The 20,473-nt window shown below is 34.6% G+C and overlaps 1 protein-coding gene across 5 annotated transcripts; it reads right to left on the reverse strand.

Moving 5' to 3' along the window:
- Window positions 1-642: 642 nt before the first annotated feature.
- On the reverse strand, window positions 643-18,799 carry LOC125655168 (thialysine N-epsilon-acetyltransferase-like). 5 transcript variants are annotated; one of them, XR_008796605.1, is made up of 8 exons: window positions 18,715-18,799; window positions 18,462-18,602; window positions 12,651-12,702; window positions 8,685-8,750; window positions 4,380-4,522; window positions 3,722-3,855; window positions 3,264-3,367; window positions 786-924 (listed from the first exon to the last, which is right to left on the reverse strand). XR_008796605.1 is itself a non-coding variant. In XM_056143227.1 (6 exons), the coding sequence occupies exons 2-6, from the start codon at window positions 18,582-18,584 to the stop codon at window positions 760-762; spliced, it is 549 nt and encodes a 182-aa protein (XP_055999202.1). In that variant the 5' UTR covers window positions 18,585-18,602; window positions 18,715-18,799; the 3' UTR covers window positions 643-759. The 5 variants fall into 5 exon arrangements, 3 of the variants coding, with proteins under 3 accessions (XP_055999202.1, XP_055999203.1, XP_048741298.2); XR_008796604.1 differs by lacking the exon at window positions 3,722-3,855; XM_056143227.1 differs by lacking the exons at window positions 3,264-3,367; window positions 3,722-3,855 and having other exon boundaries at window positions 643-924.
- Between the last annotated feature and the right edge of the window lie 1,674 nt (window positions 18,800-20,473).

The following is a 20,473-nucleotide window of genomic DNA, read 5'->3' on the forward strand; positions in this document are numbered from 1 at the left end:
CTGAGGGCAATGCTAGGTGTGTACATGTGGCAAAGAACATCGACCAATTTGTTAACCATCTGTCAATCACTTTAGCACAATATAAGATGGATAGGAAGTAATACAAACCAGTTTTATATCAATTTTAAGACCAATTATATCCTCTTTTCTGTTTCCGCTATTGGTGTGTTGCAAGGGAAAATACGCGTTTTGCAAAAGGAATCAAACTGAACACCTTATGTATGAAAGGTGAAGATAACGAACAGTGATTAATCTCATGCATATTTTGAATTGTAGGAAGAATTAAGAGGTCGTAAATTTGCGGGGTTCCATTACTGTAAATGTGGAAATTATTGCAGTGGTTTTAATATGGCTATGTTCGCGTCGGGGATTTTTTTCTGCGAAATTAAAATAAACCGCAATCATTTTGCAAGTGTGACACAATACGTTTTGAACATTTACCAGTAATCAAAATAAAATTTGAATTCCGTGAAAATAGAATATCCGCAATTAGACCAATATATAAAAAACCGCGAACATTTAGCATAGCGAAATTAAAACCACTTACAGTATTCAGTGTCTAATAGGAAATATTTGCCACATGTGACATCAGAATCATATTAACCGAGATGTTTGTATTGGCTATCGCATTTTTTTAACACAAGTAAAAAGAAATAATTGTTTTAAGTGTGTGCATCGAAGCCATTTTAATTAATTGTACACTTCTTTGTTGATTGCACACTAGCGTTCATGTACAATGCAAACGACCATGCAAATACATTAAAATTCTGCACATTTCTTTAAAAGGTCGTCCTGGAGATACAACTGCTTTAAGCTGCCGTCGATACTATCAAACTTCTTATAAAACTCGATTGCCTTTCTGTTCCACGACGGGTCGTTCACAATGCACCATTTCATACGCCGAGCCCCACTATCCATTGTTATCTACAAAGAATTCGACATAAATCAGAAGTGTTTGTTCCTTAAGATTCATTTGTGTCAGAATTTTCATACTTCACATATAATTAAAACGATTCTCCACAATAAGTAATGAGAAAAAGATGTAATGAAGTAGTACTAAGATGTAATGAAGTAGTACTAACATTTTGGGGTTACCAAGAGCCAAACAGGCATGAAAAATATGACATATTCAGCAAAGCAAAAATATTAAGATCTGACATGTCATCGAGTAGATTCACAATTAACGCAAACATCAGATCTGAGAAAGGCGAGTTTAATGTAAGGAAAACATAAAATGTTCACAGCTCCACTCTTCTCTCATATTCAGCACTATGGATATAGTTACAATGTAGCGTAACCACCAGACACGTAGTAGTAAACAGAAATGCATGTATTTGATTTATCTAGCATATATAGATATATGTACAGTCATGTATACTTGTAGTGTACATACATACAAGAACTAATTTACAGAATCGATCTTTTATCCAGATATACTGATGCAAGGTGAAGATAACGAACAGTGATCAATCTCATAACTCCTATAAGCAATACAAAATAGATAGTTGGGCAAACACGGACCCCTGGACACACCAGATATATGATATAATTAGATTTCTAATGATACAACATTTCAATTTGATTTGAGACAAACATTTGAGATCAAATAATGATGATGGCACCTGATCCCACCTCTGGTGTGTCCAGGGGTCCGTGTTTGCCCAACTCTCTACTTTGCATTGCTTATAGGACTTATGAGATTGATCACTGTTCGTTATCTTCACCTTTCATACAATAACTAATTATTTGGTGGAAGTTTTATATCTAGGACCTAAATATTGTATGCACTTTAAATAACTAAACACAAATTAATATCCTACTAAAAATTGTATATACAGGTATATTACATGTTGCCATAACGAATATCAAATAATTTGATTTCAGCTTAGAATAAAAAAAATTCATCAACTGTATTTTAGAATACGTACCTTTAACAGAAAAGTACGTACATACGTAACGTCGTTTTGCAGGGGGGGGGGGGGAGGGGGAGTAGAAGTTGGCTGCTTTTGTCGACAAGCCAAAACACTGTCTAACAATTATGTTATTTTGTCCAAACGTCAAAACTCCTAGAAAAGTTGGGGGTCACTGAACAGATCTTCATTTCATGTAGAAATAAATAACTTGTAAAAACAACGTCAAATGAACGTTCTCAATTAGGACCGTAGGGCTCTTAATTGTAGGTGTAGTAGGTAAAGAAGCTGTTCTTGTTCTGCATGATATCAGTTTGAAGCATGTGAAGAATTCCGTAACACACATGAAACTCAGCGGCCTAGTTTCCAGGTCACATGACAACAAAGGATTCATTTTTCGATATAGCGAAGAATACGGATTGCCACTCCCTGTAGTGCCCTATGTCAAATATACAGCGCAAACCCCACTTTTTTTCCCCCAACATTCTCGAAAAGATGATTGTTCACAAGATACGATTCTGTCTGTGAGGGGTACAGTTTCATAAATAATGTTTTCTTGATTGATTATAATGAATTGGTAAAGTTCTACAAATTTTAAAAAGAGTGAGTATTTAAACAATCTTTTTAAAACAATACATAGGGTCCAAGTTTTCCCAACTATATATTTTGCATAGCTTATAGGAGTTATGAGATTGATCACTGTTCGTTATTTTTACCTTTCATACATGTATATGCAAACTTTTATCATTTTTCTCACAAACTGAATAAATATGTGAAACGTGAACAACACATAATCATACACAACCGCTACATGCAAGGTGAAGATAACGAACAGTGATCAATCTCATAACTCCTACAAGCAATACAAAATAGATAGTTGGGCAAACACGGACCCCTGGACACACCAGAGGTGGGATCAGGTGCCTAGGAGGAGTAAGCATCCCTTGTTGATCATGCATATTTTTACTACTACATGAGTGAGAGTTACTGTAAAACATTGTAACTATTTCCATAGAGCAAAATATGAGAGAAAGGTGGAACTGTCAACAATTTATGCCTTCCTTACATTAAAATTCGGAAGTTTGTCTTAAATATGAATCCATTCGATGTCGCCTGGTGGACGCTGGGCGACCGAACATCCCACGGCCCAAAAATTGTTTTACTTATGGATGTCATGTCCATTTGCGATAGTTGTGCTAGTGTTCAGATAATCCTTACCTTCTCCGTAACTAACTGATAAAGAGATTTTACAAATAGAACTTATAAATATTTGGTGTTGGACGACGCTCTTTTGTATCAATAATGATTCTTCTTTTATTAGTTCAGAATAAAAATCGCTACGTCATTCCTTACTTTTGCTGGCGCATTTTGGTCAGACCGTATTGAGATTTCATCTGCCTGGCAACACAAAACGTCTAACAGATACTGAATTTTCGTGCATTTATCAACGGCAATAGCTGTAATCGTAAAATTGATTGTGTGTCATTTTCGTGCGAATTTTATCAATGTTCAGATTGTTGGAAATGCTTAACATTTCTATAAAATGTTGTTTGTTTTTTTAACAATACAAGATGAAATATTTGCGTTTTAAATGAATATATGAAAGTAAATGTTTTCACGGCACGCAATATTCTCAGCATGATATTTGACGTCATATGACGCTACAATTTATTTACGTTGACGATGCTATAATTTTCACATACATGTCCCAAGAATTGTCATTAAAACGTTCAATTTATAACGTGATATCAGCATAAATTTTGTATTTTTGTGAACAGAAAATTATACACATTGTAAAACTTATACGGTACCAATTTTGATACAGCAGATGCGCATTTCGACAAATAATGTTTCTTCAGTGATGCTCAAGCCAAAAGTTTGGAAATCCGAAATACCATTAAAGTTGTAAGAGCTAAACAGTACCATAGACTGGAGCCAAATTCGTCTAAGGATAAGAGATATGTATGAGGGAGATAATCTTAATTTTGAAATGAATTTCTAAGTTTATCACCGCAATTAAATATACATCCGTATTTTCAAGCTAGTAACGAAGTCCTTAGCTACTCGGCTGTAGAGACCCTCGGGGACTAACAGTCCATCAGCAGAGGCCTCGACCCAGGGGTCGTAATGTAAAACTTATACGGTACCACTTTTGATGCACCAGATGCGCATTTCGACAAATAATGTCTCTGGACCCAAATTCATTTAAGGATCAGAGGTTTGCACAAGGTAGATAATCTTTAATTTTGAAATTAATTTCTAAATCATATCACTGCAATTAAATATACATCCGTATGTTCAAGCTAGTAACGGATATATTGTTCTAGTAAAAACTAAAAACGTGAAATTTTAACCGCAAGAGCCAATCATACCTAAATTATAAAGTGGAAAACTTTATTTACTTGTTCATAGATCGAGTGAATTTAATCATATACTTGTAGTATGTACCTGTACTATGCTTTAACTTACCTTTGCTATGTATTTAAAAAGCGCCGTTCCATAACCTTTAGATCTATAGGCTGGTTTGAAATAAATGTCTTCTAGGTAAAGAACTTTTCCACACTCTCCGCTGTACCCGAAATAGTATGTGGCAAATCCGATAACCTCCTTATCTGTAAACATGTTAGCATTATGTACTGAATCAAATCCGATAACCTTATCTGTAAACATGTTAGCATTATGTAGAGAAGCAAATCCGATAACCTCCTTATCTGTAAACATGTTATCATTATGTACAGAAGCAAATCCGATAACCTCCTTATCTGTAAACATGTTATCATTATGTACAGAAGCAAATCCGATAACCTTCTTATCTGTAAACATGTTATCATTATGTACAGAAGCAAATCCGATAACTTTCTTATCTGTAAACATGTTATCATTATGTACAGAAGCAAATCCGATAACCTTCTTATCTGTAAACATGTTATCATTATGTACAGAAGCAAATCCGATAACCTCCTTATCTGCAAGTGGTGGTACACATGTTATCATTGTGTACAGAAGCATTTGATACAATCATGATGGCTAAGTGGAATCAAGATGCAGGAATGGATACTGTTTAATTTTATATGAAAAACGAAAGGGATAAAAACTGATCAGGCATACGATAGTTGAGCATGCCATTATTACTATTTGTTTCAGGCATGTAACAATGTTCTTCAAACTGGAAGGGAGGGGGCAGTCGGAGAAGTATTTCTTAATGTTATTATTGTCCAGAATGAACATGGTAAGTTTGATGCCAGGGTTGAAGCCTTGGAACAACAAACTTTAAGACGCTTATATTACATCATGAAAGGTGTTTTTAACATTTGCATATACAGGTATTTCAATCACACAACATTACACTTGCATACTGCATACTATTATTATGCTCAATTTCTCTTAAAATAATTGGGAAAATACTGACAATAAATTGATAAACTCAATATTTGATTTACACATTTTGTACCTTTCATATAATTTATCCTATTTGCATTCTAATGAAAAATATTTTCACAATAATCTCATTCCTATCAACTTCAAAAGAGGGGTAATTCAGTTTACATCTTCTGTATCAGACATATCAATAATTCAAAATGTGTGTTATCCCAGTTTTTTGTAAAATATATGTGTTGCTTATATCCTATGGACTATTTTATTGTAATGGTAAAACTAAGGTTCTACGCCAGATTTTATTATGGTGCCACTCTGCGTGGGTGGCCAGAAAATGACGTCACGATTCAAAGAACGGGGCAGTAAGTGATAAACACTGACCAATCGCATGCTCGTAATCTCTTAACACGATTACCATAGTGATTCCATTGAGAAAACGAATGTCATTTTAATTCTAGACGTTTTGGACAACCGACTTCAGACGAATAATTCCACTCGTGCTTGCCCTTTCTGGCGCTGAAACTTTACTATGAAATGGTGAAGATAACGAAGTGATCAATTTCATAACTTCCACAAGGAATACAAAATTAAGAGTTGCGCAAACACAGATTCCTGGATATACCAGAGGTGGGGTCAAATGCTAGGAGGAGTATACATCCCCTGTCGACCGGTTACATCCGTCGTGAGCCTAATATCTTGTTCAGGTAAACGGAGTTATCCGTAGTCAAAATCAGTGTGCCAAGAACGGTCTAACACTCGGTATGAAACACGTCAGACAGCATTTGACCCAATGATAGGCTGTATTGGCAAAAGGAACAATCCGCTGTCAAATCAGTGTGTAAAGAACGGCTTCAATTGGTGTGAAACATATCAGAAAGCGTTTCACTGAATGACAGGTTGTATTAGCAAACTAGATCATATTACGATTATAGAATTTGCAAAATATTGGTTCAAAATGAGACTGTTGAAACCCCTATAACATCAACTTGATTGTCAGAAGCTTTTCTCATATGGAGAACAAGCTCTTGCGTATCGAATCAGTTGAGAAACATAAACACCATATGCAGATGATAATGGTATATCGCTACATAAATATGGGAAGTTGACGATGGAGAAGCTAATAACATCCTGTTTGTCATGTCGTTAACATCTATTTGCAATAAAATATCTAAGTACAAAGCAGATGTAGAAGACTGTGGTTTCTTTTATTTCAAGATCAGTTGGATGTATTGAATCGACATATAAATGAAAATTGCAATCATTAATAGATAAAACGTCGTCAATATCTATAAATGTCGAGTTGAAGGTCACAGCAATAGATTTTTTTCTTCTCATGTAAAATCTTTTGAATAGATTCTGCTTCATAAGAATATAAAAACAGGTCAGATAACAAAGGAGCAAAATTCGTGCCCATTGGAATTACAACAGACTGTTGGAAGACTGATCACACAAAGACTACTCCAGCATATTTTGAATTTCAACTTCAGAGTACTTGTGCATGGAATGTTTAAAAATGTGATGATTTTGGATGACTGATCACTAAATATGAATATTGCCTTTGTCCATTTTTGTTGAAGAAGCAACTATCTATGATTTCAAAAACTCTAGTCTTTAATTTATCGTGAGGAATGGTCTTGTAAAGTGTTGAAAAGTCATATGGTTTAATTTTGTTGAATTGATAAGTTTTGCTATTTAAATTCTCCTTCACATCTGTTAATATCTTCGAGAGGAGAAACGATGGATTCAATTCCCCATTTCAAACTTACATTTCCAATACCTATTACTACTACTTAGCAAAAATGGGGAGGGGTGACATCAACAAGCAATCCGTACTTTGCGTGTATAGATTAACGGGGAAAGCATATTGTCAAAAACAGATTGTTGGTACAAAGTTTTCCTTCATCAGGACAAAATGTTCGTAACACGTGGAAAAGAAATAACATTATTTCAATACTAAACTACTGTGTCTAGGAAACAACATGAATGTTTATATCACAGCTACATGTAGTATAGCCGACTGATCGGACGTGTTTATGAAGTTCGATCTTTTATTCAAAATAGAGATCTGTTTGCCGTGGTATGGTCCTTGACAAAATATATGGTTTGTTACCGACCTTCAGTGTAAATATATCGAGTTGATAGATCTCTTATTAGTAATAGACATTTACTGTTTCCATTGTTTATAAATCTCAAAATGAACTGTGATATGCATATGTTTATAAAGCTAAATATAAACTGTGATATGCACATGTTTATGAATCTCAATATAAACTGTGATAATCATATGTTTATAAATGCATGACGTATCTATGAACAATAATCATTTTCAATCAAACTTTGATTCCATCTATCGCATTTCGCAAATTATATTATCTAGTTTGCCATTACAATCTATCATTCGGACAAATGCTGTCTACCGTGTTTCATACCAATTCTTAGGCCGTTCTTGACACAATGATTTTGACTACGGATAACTCTGTTTATCTGATCAAGATATAGGGCTCACGGCGGGTGTAACCGGTCAACTTTATGACAAACGGGTTGATGTCAGATTCTTCATCGTCAATTTCCCATATTTATGTTGCAATATTCCATTATTACCTGCATATGGTGTTTATGTCTCTCAACTGATTCGATACGGAAGAGCTTGTTCTGTGTATGGTCAGTTTTTAAATCGAGGCAGGCTACTGACAAACAAATTGATGTGACAGGGGTTTCGACAGTCTCGTTTAAAATCAGCATTTCGCATATTCTATGGTCGTTATAGCGATCTAGTTTGTCAGTAAAACTTATCATTGGGTCAAATGCAAGGTGAAGATAACGAACAGTGATCAATCCCATAACTCCTACAAGCAATACAAAATAGATAGTTGGGCAAACACGGACCCCTGGACACACCAGAGGTGGGATCAGGTGCCTAGGAGGAGTAAGCATCTCCTGTTGAATGCATTCTGATTTGTTTCAAACTGATTCTAAGGTCGTTCTTTGCACACTGATTTTGACTACGGATTACTCCGATTACCTGATCAAAATATAATGCTCACGGTGGGTGTGACCGGTCGATAGAGGATACGTACTCCTCCTGGGCATATAATCCCACCACTGGTATATCCAGGGGTCCGTGTTCTCTATTTTGAATATCTTAAAAGAGTTATGAGATTGATCACTGTTCCGTTAAATTCACCTTTCATGCATATGATAAACTTAATGAGAAAAAACTAGTTAAATGACAAAATATTATAATTAGGTATTGATGTCAAATTTGTAGATCTATAACATCATGGAAGCATGTGAGTGTTGATTTGTGCTTTGATTGCCCCATGTTTTCATTGATTTCATACTAACTAAACATTAATTTCCTTAATATGTGATTCTTTATGAATGATATATAAACTTAACTGTTTTTATGCTCCACCACAAAGGCTTCAAAACACTTGTTCTCTCCAAATCTGTCACGTTTGAATTCTGAAATAATTAAAATACTGCATCAAAAATACAAAAAAAATCTACGAATCAACCAAATTCGATCCCGGCCTGCATTCATATAGCCCAGTAGCTAAGTACTTCGTTACTAGCTTGAAAATACGGATGTATATTTAATTGCTGTTATAAAATTTAGAAATTCATTTCAAAATTAAGGATTATCTCCCTCATACATAGCTCTTATCCTTGGACGAATTTGGCTCCACTTTTTTGGCACGCTGTTTTTGGCTATATTTAGCTCTAAAACTTCATAGTTATTTCGGATTTCAAACATTTCGGTTGAGCATCACTGAAGAGACATTATTTGTCGAAATGCGCATCTGGTGCATCAAAATTCGTACCGTATAAGTTTTACATATAAGTAGACCTATCTCCAAAAATGAAAATAGTGAAGAAGAAAAAAACATCAAAAGATGAAATATATTACTCTCCCTATATAACTCTACATAAATTATTCTTTTGGGCTTGATTAAAAAATCCAAGGAATGAATAACTATCCACACGGTAGATAGTATTCATTTTACTTATAAAATTATAATTTTAGATTTCGTTTTCATCATTTTTTTAAAACAAAATGTTTTTAGCAAGTGTCAATCATTTACAACTTGAAAAAAAAGCTATTTCCCATTTGTTGGGATTTTGTTTTCCTCAATTTCATAAAGAAGACTTTCGGGTTTGTAGCTTTTGTAGCTTTCAATAACTACTTTATCAATTTGATTTCCAAATCCCATTTGGCTTGTTGAAACTTTTAAGTTCATGTTTAAAATTCGTCATTATACTTTACCAAGATATGTTTATAAAACACTGATGCCTCGTAACTCTAAGCCTCAACGCTAAGGTTTATGTCGTGAGATCAGACGTTATGGTATGAAAAGATCTTGTCACAAGAAATACAGATGTGAAATATTAAAGCCCTATCATTAAATATTCAAAAGTCATGGTCAAAGTTCAAAAAAAATTTAAGCAAGGTCAAGACTCAACGTAATGGCCACAAGGATAACCATTTTGGTACTAAAGTAAAGTTCTTGTTACAAGGAATATACGTGAAATATGAAAGCCCTATCACCCTCCATGCTAAAGTTAATACCAAGGGTAAAGTTTTGGCTGACAATCAGACAGACATGGAAAGACCAAAAACTATGTATCCCCGAATACCTTATCACGGGGCACGAAACAAAAACTATGTATCCCCGAATACCTTATCACGGGGCATGAAACAAAACTATGTATCCCCGAATACCTTATCACGGGGCATGAAACAAAACTATGTATCCCCGAATACCTTATCACGGGGCATGAAACAAAAAGCATTGCTCTTAAAAGTAAAAACTTTGTCACCGGTTTAAAGAAGGTAGGGGAACTAGTTTCACAATATAAAACTATTTAATACTTTATATAGTTGTGACCTTGACCTTTCACTTTTCATTCTCAAATCAATGCAGGTCTTTCTCAAACTTTAGAGAATCATTATATTTAGCGTCATTGCACAAAGTTGGAAAAAATTAAAGTTATGATCTGGAATTATTTCATGTAATATATATTTCTGACATTGGTTTTCGACCTTTTTACCTTAAAATAAATAGGAATATTCTTCACTTCAAAGGAAAATATTGTATGAAATCTCATTGCAAAAGCTTATAGACTTTCAGAGATATAGTCTGAAAATGAAAGTGTGACAGTTCTTCATGAATCATATATAAATTAGGGTAGATGTCTTTAGATTCAATATAAGTTTATAAATCTAGATGCATTCTCCCGTAGATGTCTGAAGTTTTAAACCCCATAATTCACAATAAAAAAGTATTGTTATAACCATTTCATCTAACATATCAAGTTGACCATTGTTAGATGAATTTGTTTGGTATTAGCATTAAGAACTTTGGTTGGTCTTTGCTAAATCTATTTTTTGATGTTATGCAATGAAACCGTTACTGAGAAAACAACTAAGTATTTTAATACTTTGTCAATTTCAATCTCATTTGTAACAGGAAGGGAAACCATGCTTCGGCAATCGAACCCGTCTGACCGCCACATTATTATTGTACAAAAATGGTGTATTTTAGGATTGTCTATCTCTGTCAAAAATATTTTCACATTCATTTGCATTTTTCATCCTACGTAGTGTTTTTAAAGAACACATCGCATGTTTCTAAACTTTTTCATTTTTCAGACAAATTCATTCTTTTCATGCCTAAAACTACTTTAAATGTGCTTTTAATGAAATGTTTTGCGTAGTTTTCGAGTTTGAAAGTGATGAAATTCAAATCTTGCGACATGCACATTTACTTTCGCTATGTTACGCGCTATGTGTGACGTCATATATGCGCCCTCGGATTTGAAAGGTGAAGATAACGAACAGTGATCAATCTCATAACTCCTATAAGCAATACAAAATAGAGAGTTGGGCAAACACGAGAGGTGGGATCAGGTGCCTAGGAGGAGTAAACATCCCCTGTAACACCCGCCGTAAGCAACCATTTCATAAACACGTTAGATTTAATCGACAAAAAAACAATTATTACGTTAACGGCTTGTAAATAACACTGCATTAAGATGTTTTTTGCCGTGCTCGGGTGTACTAGTTGTCGGTAGAAAGGATTTAGACTGAGTATTTTTCAATTTTTCGAAGAAGGTATGAGAAAGAAGACGTGGATAATTGTTTGTTTGAGCAAGAAATTTACCTTTAAAAAGAACACCCAGTCACCTTTTCAAAAACCGCTTGGACAAAGACCCAGATAAACTGCGAGAAAATGGATATATCGAAGCTAAGCACTGCTAGGCCTACAGCATATACCTAATTCTGTTCTGGTCCTCAATTCAATACACACTCGGATCAACTGACTTTCACCTTGTAACAACATATAATTCTACCATCTGGCAGATTTACAAAAAAAAATTAAAGATGCAAAATAATAGAATATTGTATTTCCTTACTTTAAATTGAATTATGAAATTATTTCCTCATTGAACTCGTAACATCTTGAGTGCGTCTGTATAACGCCGTGTTCCCACTTCCTAAGGACGTGCAGATCACAATTCAAAATTAATACTAAGATTGCTATTTTGAAATAAAATATTGTGATTTCCACTTTAGATTTGATTATTTTTATTGATTTGTGTGTAAGGTTGTTTGCCTTTCTTTCCGAAATGCATCCGCGACAGTAGTTAGGTTTAGTTGTCAACAATGTAACGTATCATAATTTGTCTAATCCAAACATAAATAATAATTTGCACAGCTGTTTATTTTAGAAAAACAGCGCCAATTACAGACGTAAAACGGAATAACATTACGGGGGATGCTTACTCCTCCTAGTTACCCGATCTCACCTCTGGTGTGTCCAGGGGTCCGTGTTTATCTGATCCCACCTCTGGTGTGTCCAGGGGTCAGTGTTTATCTGATCCCACCTCTGGTGTGTCCAGGGGTCCGTGTTTGCCCAACTGTCTATTTTGTATTGCTTGTAGAAGTTATGAGATAGATCACTGTTCGTTATTTTCAGCTTTCATTACCAAATAGTTTGTAGACAACGGTCCACATAAACACTATTTACTCGCAATATTGTGTTCGCTGTCCTCGCTATATTTGGGTATTGGCGAAAACATGCAAAACTCGGGAAAATTGTCAACATCGATTTAAATGTTGTCCGGGGTAATTAAATTAGACTCCTAAAACCAAAAACCAAATCACGCCACTACCTAACATATTAACTAGACTTTTTGAAATCAGGGCTTAGATTTTAAGTCTGTATTGTGGTTAATTGGGCCAATATTTTGGCGAACGAACTATTAGAATTAATTACTATAAGCATAAGGAAGACAAAATGCATGTAATTTTGTTTTCTTTGAAAACATGAGATGTGCCCTTTAAGTACTTGTATACGATACCTTGAGGTGTCAAAACACACGCGTCCAGGCGCCCCTCAAATTCTCGCATTTCCTGTCAATGAATAAAACAAAACACATACATGTCTATAAAGATTGACCTACAAACTTTTTCCATTGCCCTTTTAATGCGCTGCATGGAGTTAAGATACACTTTTAAGGGAGGATTCGCATTTATTCAATAATAGGCAAACAAACAAAAATACCACAGCCATACATTTAAAACATGATATTTTTAAAACAAATATGAAAGCCACTTATTTCCAGTGGATCCATTTAACCTAAAGAATGGCATATACAGATGTATAGATTTTAATTTTAACTGGTTATTTATTCTGGAAAAAAATTAAAGGTATTCAAACTGAAAGATATAGTACTACAGACCCTGAAGCGTACTACTACACCACTTGCACGGAACGGTACGAAACGATTCTTGCACGGAACGGTGAACGGTTTGCACGAAACGCTGAACGATCTGAACGGAACGGTGAACGGTTTGCACGAAACGCTGTACGGTCTGCACGGAACGGTGAACGGTTTGCACGAAACGCTGACAACTTTGTAGGCGTGGCTTGCAGGCTTTATGAACGGTCTGCACGAAACGGTAGGCGTGGCCTGCACGTTTTGATTTTTCCCCGGTATTATTTGGTTTAAATAGTTTCAACATAATTGCAATATTCTGCATATTAAAAAAAGGTTGAGAAAGAAATGATAATGATTCATTTTAAAATGATTGCTCCTGTACAACGCGGTAAATTTCATTTTTGCTTATCAGATCAATGAATTATGAACACGTTGGAATGAAAACAAATGAATTCTTTTTTTTTTTATTTCGGAAATAAAAGAACAATTATATCGTCACGGATTAATCAAATTTTATTGATTCATTGCTCTATTAGATTCATTGAAACTGAATATGAAATGGTCGCGTCTATTTCGCTACTTTTGTACATTCGTTCTGAGTGTCGTTAAAATACATTTGCAATTTGTATATTCCAGGCCTCTTCCCAAAGACAGATGTTGAATAAACCTATACATTTTATATGCATGTGTACGTGAATGAAAGCAAGATAAAATGATTTAAAGAAATTTCTCGTCCGGAAAGATTAAAATATTTTTGGGGCGGGGAGAGGGTTGTGAACAGTCTGCACGAAACGCTAGGCATGACCTGCACGCTTTGATTGTTTTTCGGCATGATTTGTTTCATCCTGGGGTTAGTTTAAACAAGGAATAGTTTAATGACTTACGAACACGTTGGAATAAAAGGAAATGAATATTTTTCGGAAATAAAGGAAAAGGATGCATAAATTCCATCGTCATATACAATATTTATTATTCAACTTTATTTATTCATTGCTCTATTAAATTCATTGAAAAAGTCGCGTCTGCATCGCTATTTTGTACATTCAATCTGAGTGCCGTTAAAACATGTGTGCAATTTGTATTTCCAGGCCTTTTCTCAAAGACAGATTTTGAATAAACCTATACATTTTTACATACGTGTATGACAACAGATAAAATGATTTTAAAAATTATCGTAAGACTGGAACATGTCCTCAGGCGGGAGGGAGTGCATCTAGACATAAAATTAGCCAGTCGATAAGAACCTGTCACCTTGGTTAAGAAGGGAAAATACAAAACAAAAAGGAAACAATCAAAATAGGACTGAGAAATAAATCATATAAATAAAACAAATAATGACTAACTACAGTAATGATCATCAGATACGCGAGCGGATCTAATATCCAATTTTAATTAGATAGTTGCATTTATCTCAGTTTTAAACTTATAGAAAACTGCATTCATTTTTGAGAGACAAAAGATATAAACACCTCTTTTTTCATATTTCAATTGCTTCGCCAATTTTTACCTCTATTGTGGTAAAAAAAAAAAAAGGAACCTTGGAATTTGCGTAGAATACACAAGTTATACACAGGTCGGTCTTTGCCTTATGCAGACAGGTCCGATCCGATAAACGATTTTGATGAAAATAGTTTTTATTTAAAAAGAGAAACTTGATCATACAAATGTAACAAGACAAATGAATTATTCCTATATATAAAAATAAATAAAACGATAACGAGGGCAGAGATATACATGTCTCTGCACTTGCTAGAAACTACCAATGTTGAGAAAATGGTATGGGATTTTGCTCTGCCTGGTGGTTTTATAATGAATCTTTTCTTTCGATTATTTGCAGATTTTCACTGTTGAAAGCCCGTCTTAGAGACATTTTGAAATAATTGTTAAAATTCCCAACAACGATTAATTGTCCTACATCCCATGCCGAAATGACTTGCACGGTCTGTACGTTTCTAAGGGCGAGGTTTGTACGATCAGTACGTTTCTATGGGCGTGGCTTGATCCTGCACGGAACAATTCTTGAACGAAACGATTTGCACGGAACGGTGCACGGTCTACACGAAACGCTGAACGGTCTGCATGGAACGGTGAACGGTTTGCACGGAATGGTGAACGATTTGCACGAAACGCTGAACGGTCTGCACGGAACGGTGAACGGTTTGTACAGAACAAAACGAAACGCTTTGGAGGTGTAGGAGCACGCCTCAGGGTCTGTACATTATACCTTAACTATAAAACTGCTGATCATTGATACATATCTTTTATTTCTAGTAGATGTCAATGATCTTAGTGCAAATATTGATCCTGATTGTAAGGTTTTATTATATGCAGATGACACAGCCATTTTATTCTCTCATTCTAATACAAACATTATAGATAAGATATTATCATTAATGTTAGATAAATGCCATGACTGGTTGGTAGACAACAAACTCTCACTTCATCTGGGAAAAACTGAAAGTATTTTGTTTGGACCACAACGCAAGCTTAAATCCATCGATAGTAGTTCTTTTTCCATAGAATGTAAGGGTATTAAAATAGATTGTAAATCATGTGTAAAATACTTAGGAGTTATTTTGGATAATGTATTGTGTGGAGAACAAATCGTTGATGGTATTATTAAAAAAGCAAATCAACGCCTGAAATTCTTATACAGACATAAATCATGTCTATCTCTACTGTCCAGGAAATATCTTTGTAATGCTTTAATTCAGTGTCATATTGACTATGCATGTACATCGTAGTACGAAGGTTTGACTGTTAAGCTTAAGAAACTACAGATTATTCAAAACAAAGTTATTAGACTTATCTTAGATTTATCCCCTAGAAGTAGTATCAACTCCGAAATATTTGAAAAGCTGGAGTATTTGAACATTAGCAATAGAGTAAAACAGCTTCGACTGAATCACGTTTTTAATATTTTTCATGAAAAATGTCCAGATTATTTTAAAAAAATAATTTTAGAAGAAATTGTTCATCCAGATCAACTAGATCAAGTAAGCTTAATTTCTTTTTACCAAAGGTTGAGAAAATGGAATCAGAAACTTTTTATTTTAACGTCATCAAAGACTGGAACTCTTTCTCTGATCAAATAAAATGTATAAACAATAGATTTTCATTCAAATCTGCAGTTAAAAAACATTTACTCAATGAAATGAAGAAAATGGCAGATAGTGACTTCTTGTATTATTGATCCACATTGTCTTGTTCATACATAGTTATTACAGTTGTTATTTATTCCAACAATTTTCAATATTAAGCACTGTTGAAATGTAAGATATCAAAAGTATTCTTATGTACTTCAAATTAATGTCTTTCAATATCTTTTTGTTTGTATTGTTTTATTATGCTAATAATGATAATACATTGTGTATGTCATATTATAAGATCAGAAGGACCCCATTGGAAATAAGCTATATGGCTTTCATGGGTTATCCTTGGCATAGGCATATACATTAATTTACTCACTATGCTCTTAAAATCAAATAGCTGTTAAATTTACCTTTTTATCATATGTATTTAACAACAACTTTTGTTTTAACTATGTGTTCCTCTGTCACATTGTCTTGTATTTATATTGTATATGTGCCTATTCCTAAATAAATAAACTATAAAAAAAAAAATCAAAAAAAATCGTGAATGCACATACAGTGTGAAAGGAAAGGTGAAGATAACGAATAGTGATCAATCTTATAACTCCTATAAGCAATACAAAATAGACAGTTGGGTAAACACGGACCTCTGTTGTTGAAACCTTCGGAATGGAAAATGGTATCATTCTCTCAATAAAAAAGACTCCCGAGAATACCAATAGCCAATGAGAGCGCGTGTAACATATTGCCGTCGCCAAACCGGAAGTTTTGAGTTGTTAGGCCCTGGATTAAATCTTTGAATATGGGCAATCAGGGGAGTTGGCAAAGGGGCGGCGCCGCCCCAATAATTTTGCCAAAAAAATCAATTAATTAAGAATAAATACAAAATTGGAAGATTTCTAACGGCGATATCTACTCATTGGAGCGGCGAGTATAATGGCGATCTGTGGTCAATGGAGCGACAAGTGTGAAAGGTATTGTCTACACCGACGCAAAATGGGATGTATGTGTATGTCTGTATACCTGTACCTGGCGGGTGTATACAAAGAAAGGGGCTTCCTTGCTGTAAGCGCGGATTTGCTACAAATTTTTCATTGTCTAATGATTTTTTCAATCGAATTTTGGAAGCTTTAGTGATTTTTAAGTCATTAAAAATTATCGAAAAATATTAGAATTTATGAGCATATAAATTAAAGGAAAATGTTGAAAATTAGTTAAAATCAACGTCTAAAACGACTTGTTGAGATATGTATTATACCTTTGTCACATATATTCCTGCATTTCAATTTTAAAAACTGGAGGGATTGAAAAAAATATTAAGAAACCTGTTTATCTTAATTTCCTAAGTGTTGTTTCGGCAAGAAGAATCCAGAATTGCGTTCTTTCAACCCCTCTTGGTTTAAACGTTCCATACGTATGGTTACATGATGATGAAGTATCAAAATATTACATTTTATCTACTCTAGGATATTTCATTAAAAGGAAACAATTCTTATCTATTACATATACTGAAATCATCGGTTCAAATATTAATTACACTAAACACGATATTTGGAAAATATTCTTTTTTAAATCTGAATATTTCGATGACATGATTGAAAAGTCAATGATTCAAGAATGAAATTGTTATTCAATATTGCTTCACCAAATTTCTAGTGTCCACAAATTAAGAGTTTCAGTCCAAAAGTAATAAACATCTTACAGGTAATTGGAATTTTGACCAAGTCTGAGTTTGTTACATGATACTGAGGCCTGGCTTCTTTAAGTATTATCAGGTGGTGTCTTTGAGGCATTGACAAATCGAAAAAGAATATCAAGATTCAGATGGAAATCTAAATTTAAGTCAAAATATGTTGGTTAGACCCCCCTTCCATCCAGTTCGCCTCCCCAATGTCAAATACTTGCCGACACCCCTGGCAATGAAGCATCTAATTTGCTGATCGATGTCAGCATTTTGAGGTAAGCGAGTCTATAAGAGATACAATAAGGGGTTCTCCGGTAAACATTGTATGCGTTTATTAAATGCTAAAATGAAGAAAAGCATAAATATAGATGTATACTATTGTGGTTGTGACCTACATTGTGGTCCCCAAAAAGATTGAGATCATTTTCCATTAAATAACATAGTTTACGCTCTATGAAACAGAATATAATAAAGAAGCCCCCGATGAGCAAATACATTAAACGATTTGGAATTATAGTAATATATAAAGAGTTTATGCATCGCTGAATTCTTTAAAATATAAATATAATACAAGTGGTTCTTCATATTTACTGGATATATCTTAATCTGAAGAAATCAGACTAATGTAAAATATCAGTATACAGTATGTATTGTAAGCAAAATGTGACAAATTACCTTAATCAAACCGTAGACTGTATCGTAGTCCTCTACCGTCGCTTTCCTTATGTTTATTGCGTCCATGTCAGGAGTCCTATGTGATGTTAATATGGTAGGTCGTTTGCAAAAAAAATACATCATCTGCACAAGTTTTGTTATCTTTGATATAAAAGAAAAAAATCACACATTTTCATTTACATCACTCTTATAAAGTACTTGAAGCTTTTAAAAAAATGACTTTATTAGAAAACAGTTACATCTGCAACCATACCTTGTGACGTGTTATAGAAGATTCAGAATACGTATGTATAGCACAGTCTTTCTATCACGTTAGGCTGATATTACACAGCTTTTCTAAAAAAAAAAAATCGATTAGCTTTATAATAAAATGAATACATTTTGCTTTTATTCTTCAATTTATTTGGAAAGGGGTCAGATTGCATAATATCAAATACGTCCGGTTTTTTATAGGGCTAGCAGTTACCTGCACACACCCTCCAATGGTTTAGATACATGTGTGTATCGCCTATTGCTGAATGAATTATATTTTCATTTGATATGATTTTGTGATTTGACTGCTTGATTGATTGATTGAATATTGTTTCACGTCTCTCTCGAGAACATTTCACTCGTATGGAGACGTCACCACTGCTGCTGAAGGGCTGCAAAATTTAGGCCTGTGCTCGGCGCTTATGGCCATTGAGCAGGGAGGGATCTTTATCGTGTCACACCTGCTGCGACACGGGACCTCAGTTTTGCGGTCTCATCCAAAGAACTACCCCATTTAGTCGCCTCTTACGACAAGCAAGGGGGTACCGAGAACCTATTCTAACCCGGATCCCCACGGGATAAAGCAATCTTTTGGAGAGATTGAACTTCAGAACATGAATTGCTACTTTGAAATTATGAGACAATGTTGGACATTTTTTCATTTGTAGGTCACCCGAGTCATTCAAGTGACATATTGCATATGGTCTGTGTCCATCATGCGTTAATAATTGAGCATTTGTAACTACTTCTTGATAACTATCATTCCAAATCTTTTCAAATTTGTAATGAAGCATCTTTGGGACAATTAAGAGGGACATGGATTGAAAATGTCAAAATTCTTGTACCACCACGGCCTTAGTGGTGGGGCAAATATTGACTAATTATCAAAACTTTTCTTCTCTACAACAGTGCATCTATAAGAAAAAATAAAATCATCGTCGCTTTCATGTCCCTATGCTATAAACTCTAAGGTGTCCTATTTGCCGTAGGTCGCATGAAAAATAATCCTACCAGCGTATTTTATTGATTATTTCTTCATATGTCATATAATCATAATAAAGAGAGCATCTATAAGCTTGCATACAGAGCACTAGAACCCTGATCATGGTGTTCTCAAAACTGTACACACCAGCTGTAGTAAGAGATAAATAATGTTCCCCATTAAAAACTGCACAACAGCTGTAGTAAAATAAATAATGCTCCTAAGAACACGACACAATTCTGATCAGGAAAATGCAAAGAAAATATAGTCATTATGCTGATGATACTTCTAAATAACACATTTTACAGGGATCTGGTTCTAGCTATTTAATGCCATCTACATGCGCGCTTCCGGCGAATTAATGTATCAAGTTGAGGTAATTTTGGCATCGATCCACGTCCGAGTATTATTTCCGGTTCCGGAGAAGAACGAGCGTGATCCGATCAGGTTTCCCCGTAGCACCCCCGTATACAGTGTCGTCATTGTGGATCACGAGGGTTTTGCTCCAAAGCGGAGCAAGCGCAGTATCGGTGAATATAAAATCAATTTTCTCAAAAATACACATCATTTCTGCAAACATCATATTGCAAAGAGTATTGTATAGTGTTGTTATATCTTGATCAATCAAATTTATCACCGAATTTCAGAAACCTGCACTTACCTCGAACACTTCGTTCGCGTTTCACGAGTAGGTTTACAACATTGAAATTGATGATTTCAACCCATTCTTTCTCAGTCATATATTTGCCTACTTGATTTGTTCCTTAGAAAGTATCTA

This window comes from Ostrea edulis, chromosome 7 (genome assembly GCF_947568905.1).
Source record: "Ostrea edulis chromosome 7, xbOstEdul1.1, whole genome shotgun sequence".
NCBI classification, from domain to species: Eukaryota; Metazoa; Mollusca; class Bivalvia; order Ostreida; family Ostreidae; genus Ostrea; species Ostrea edulis.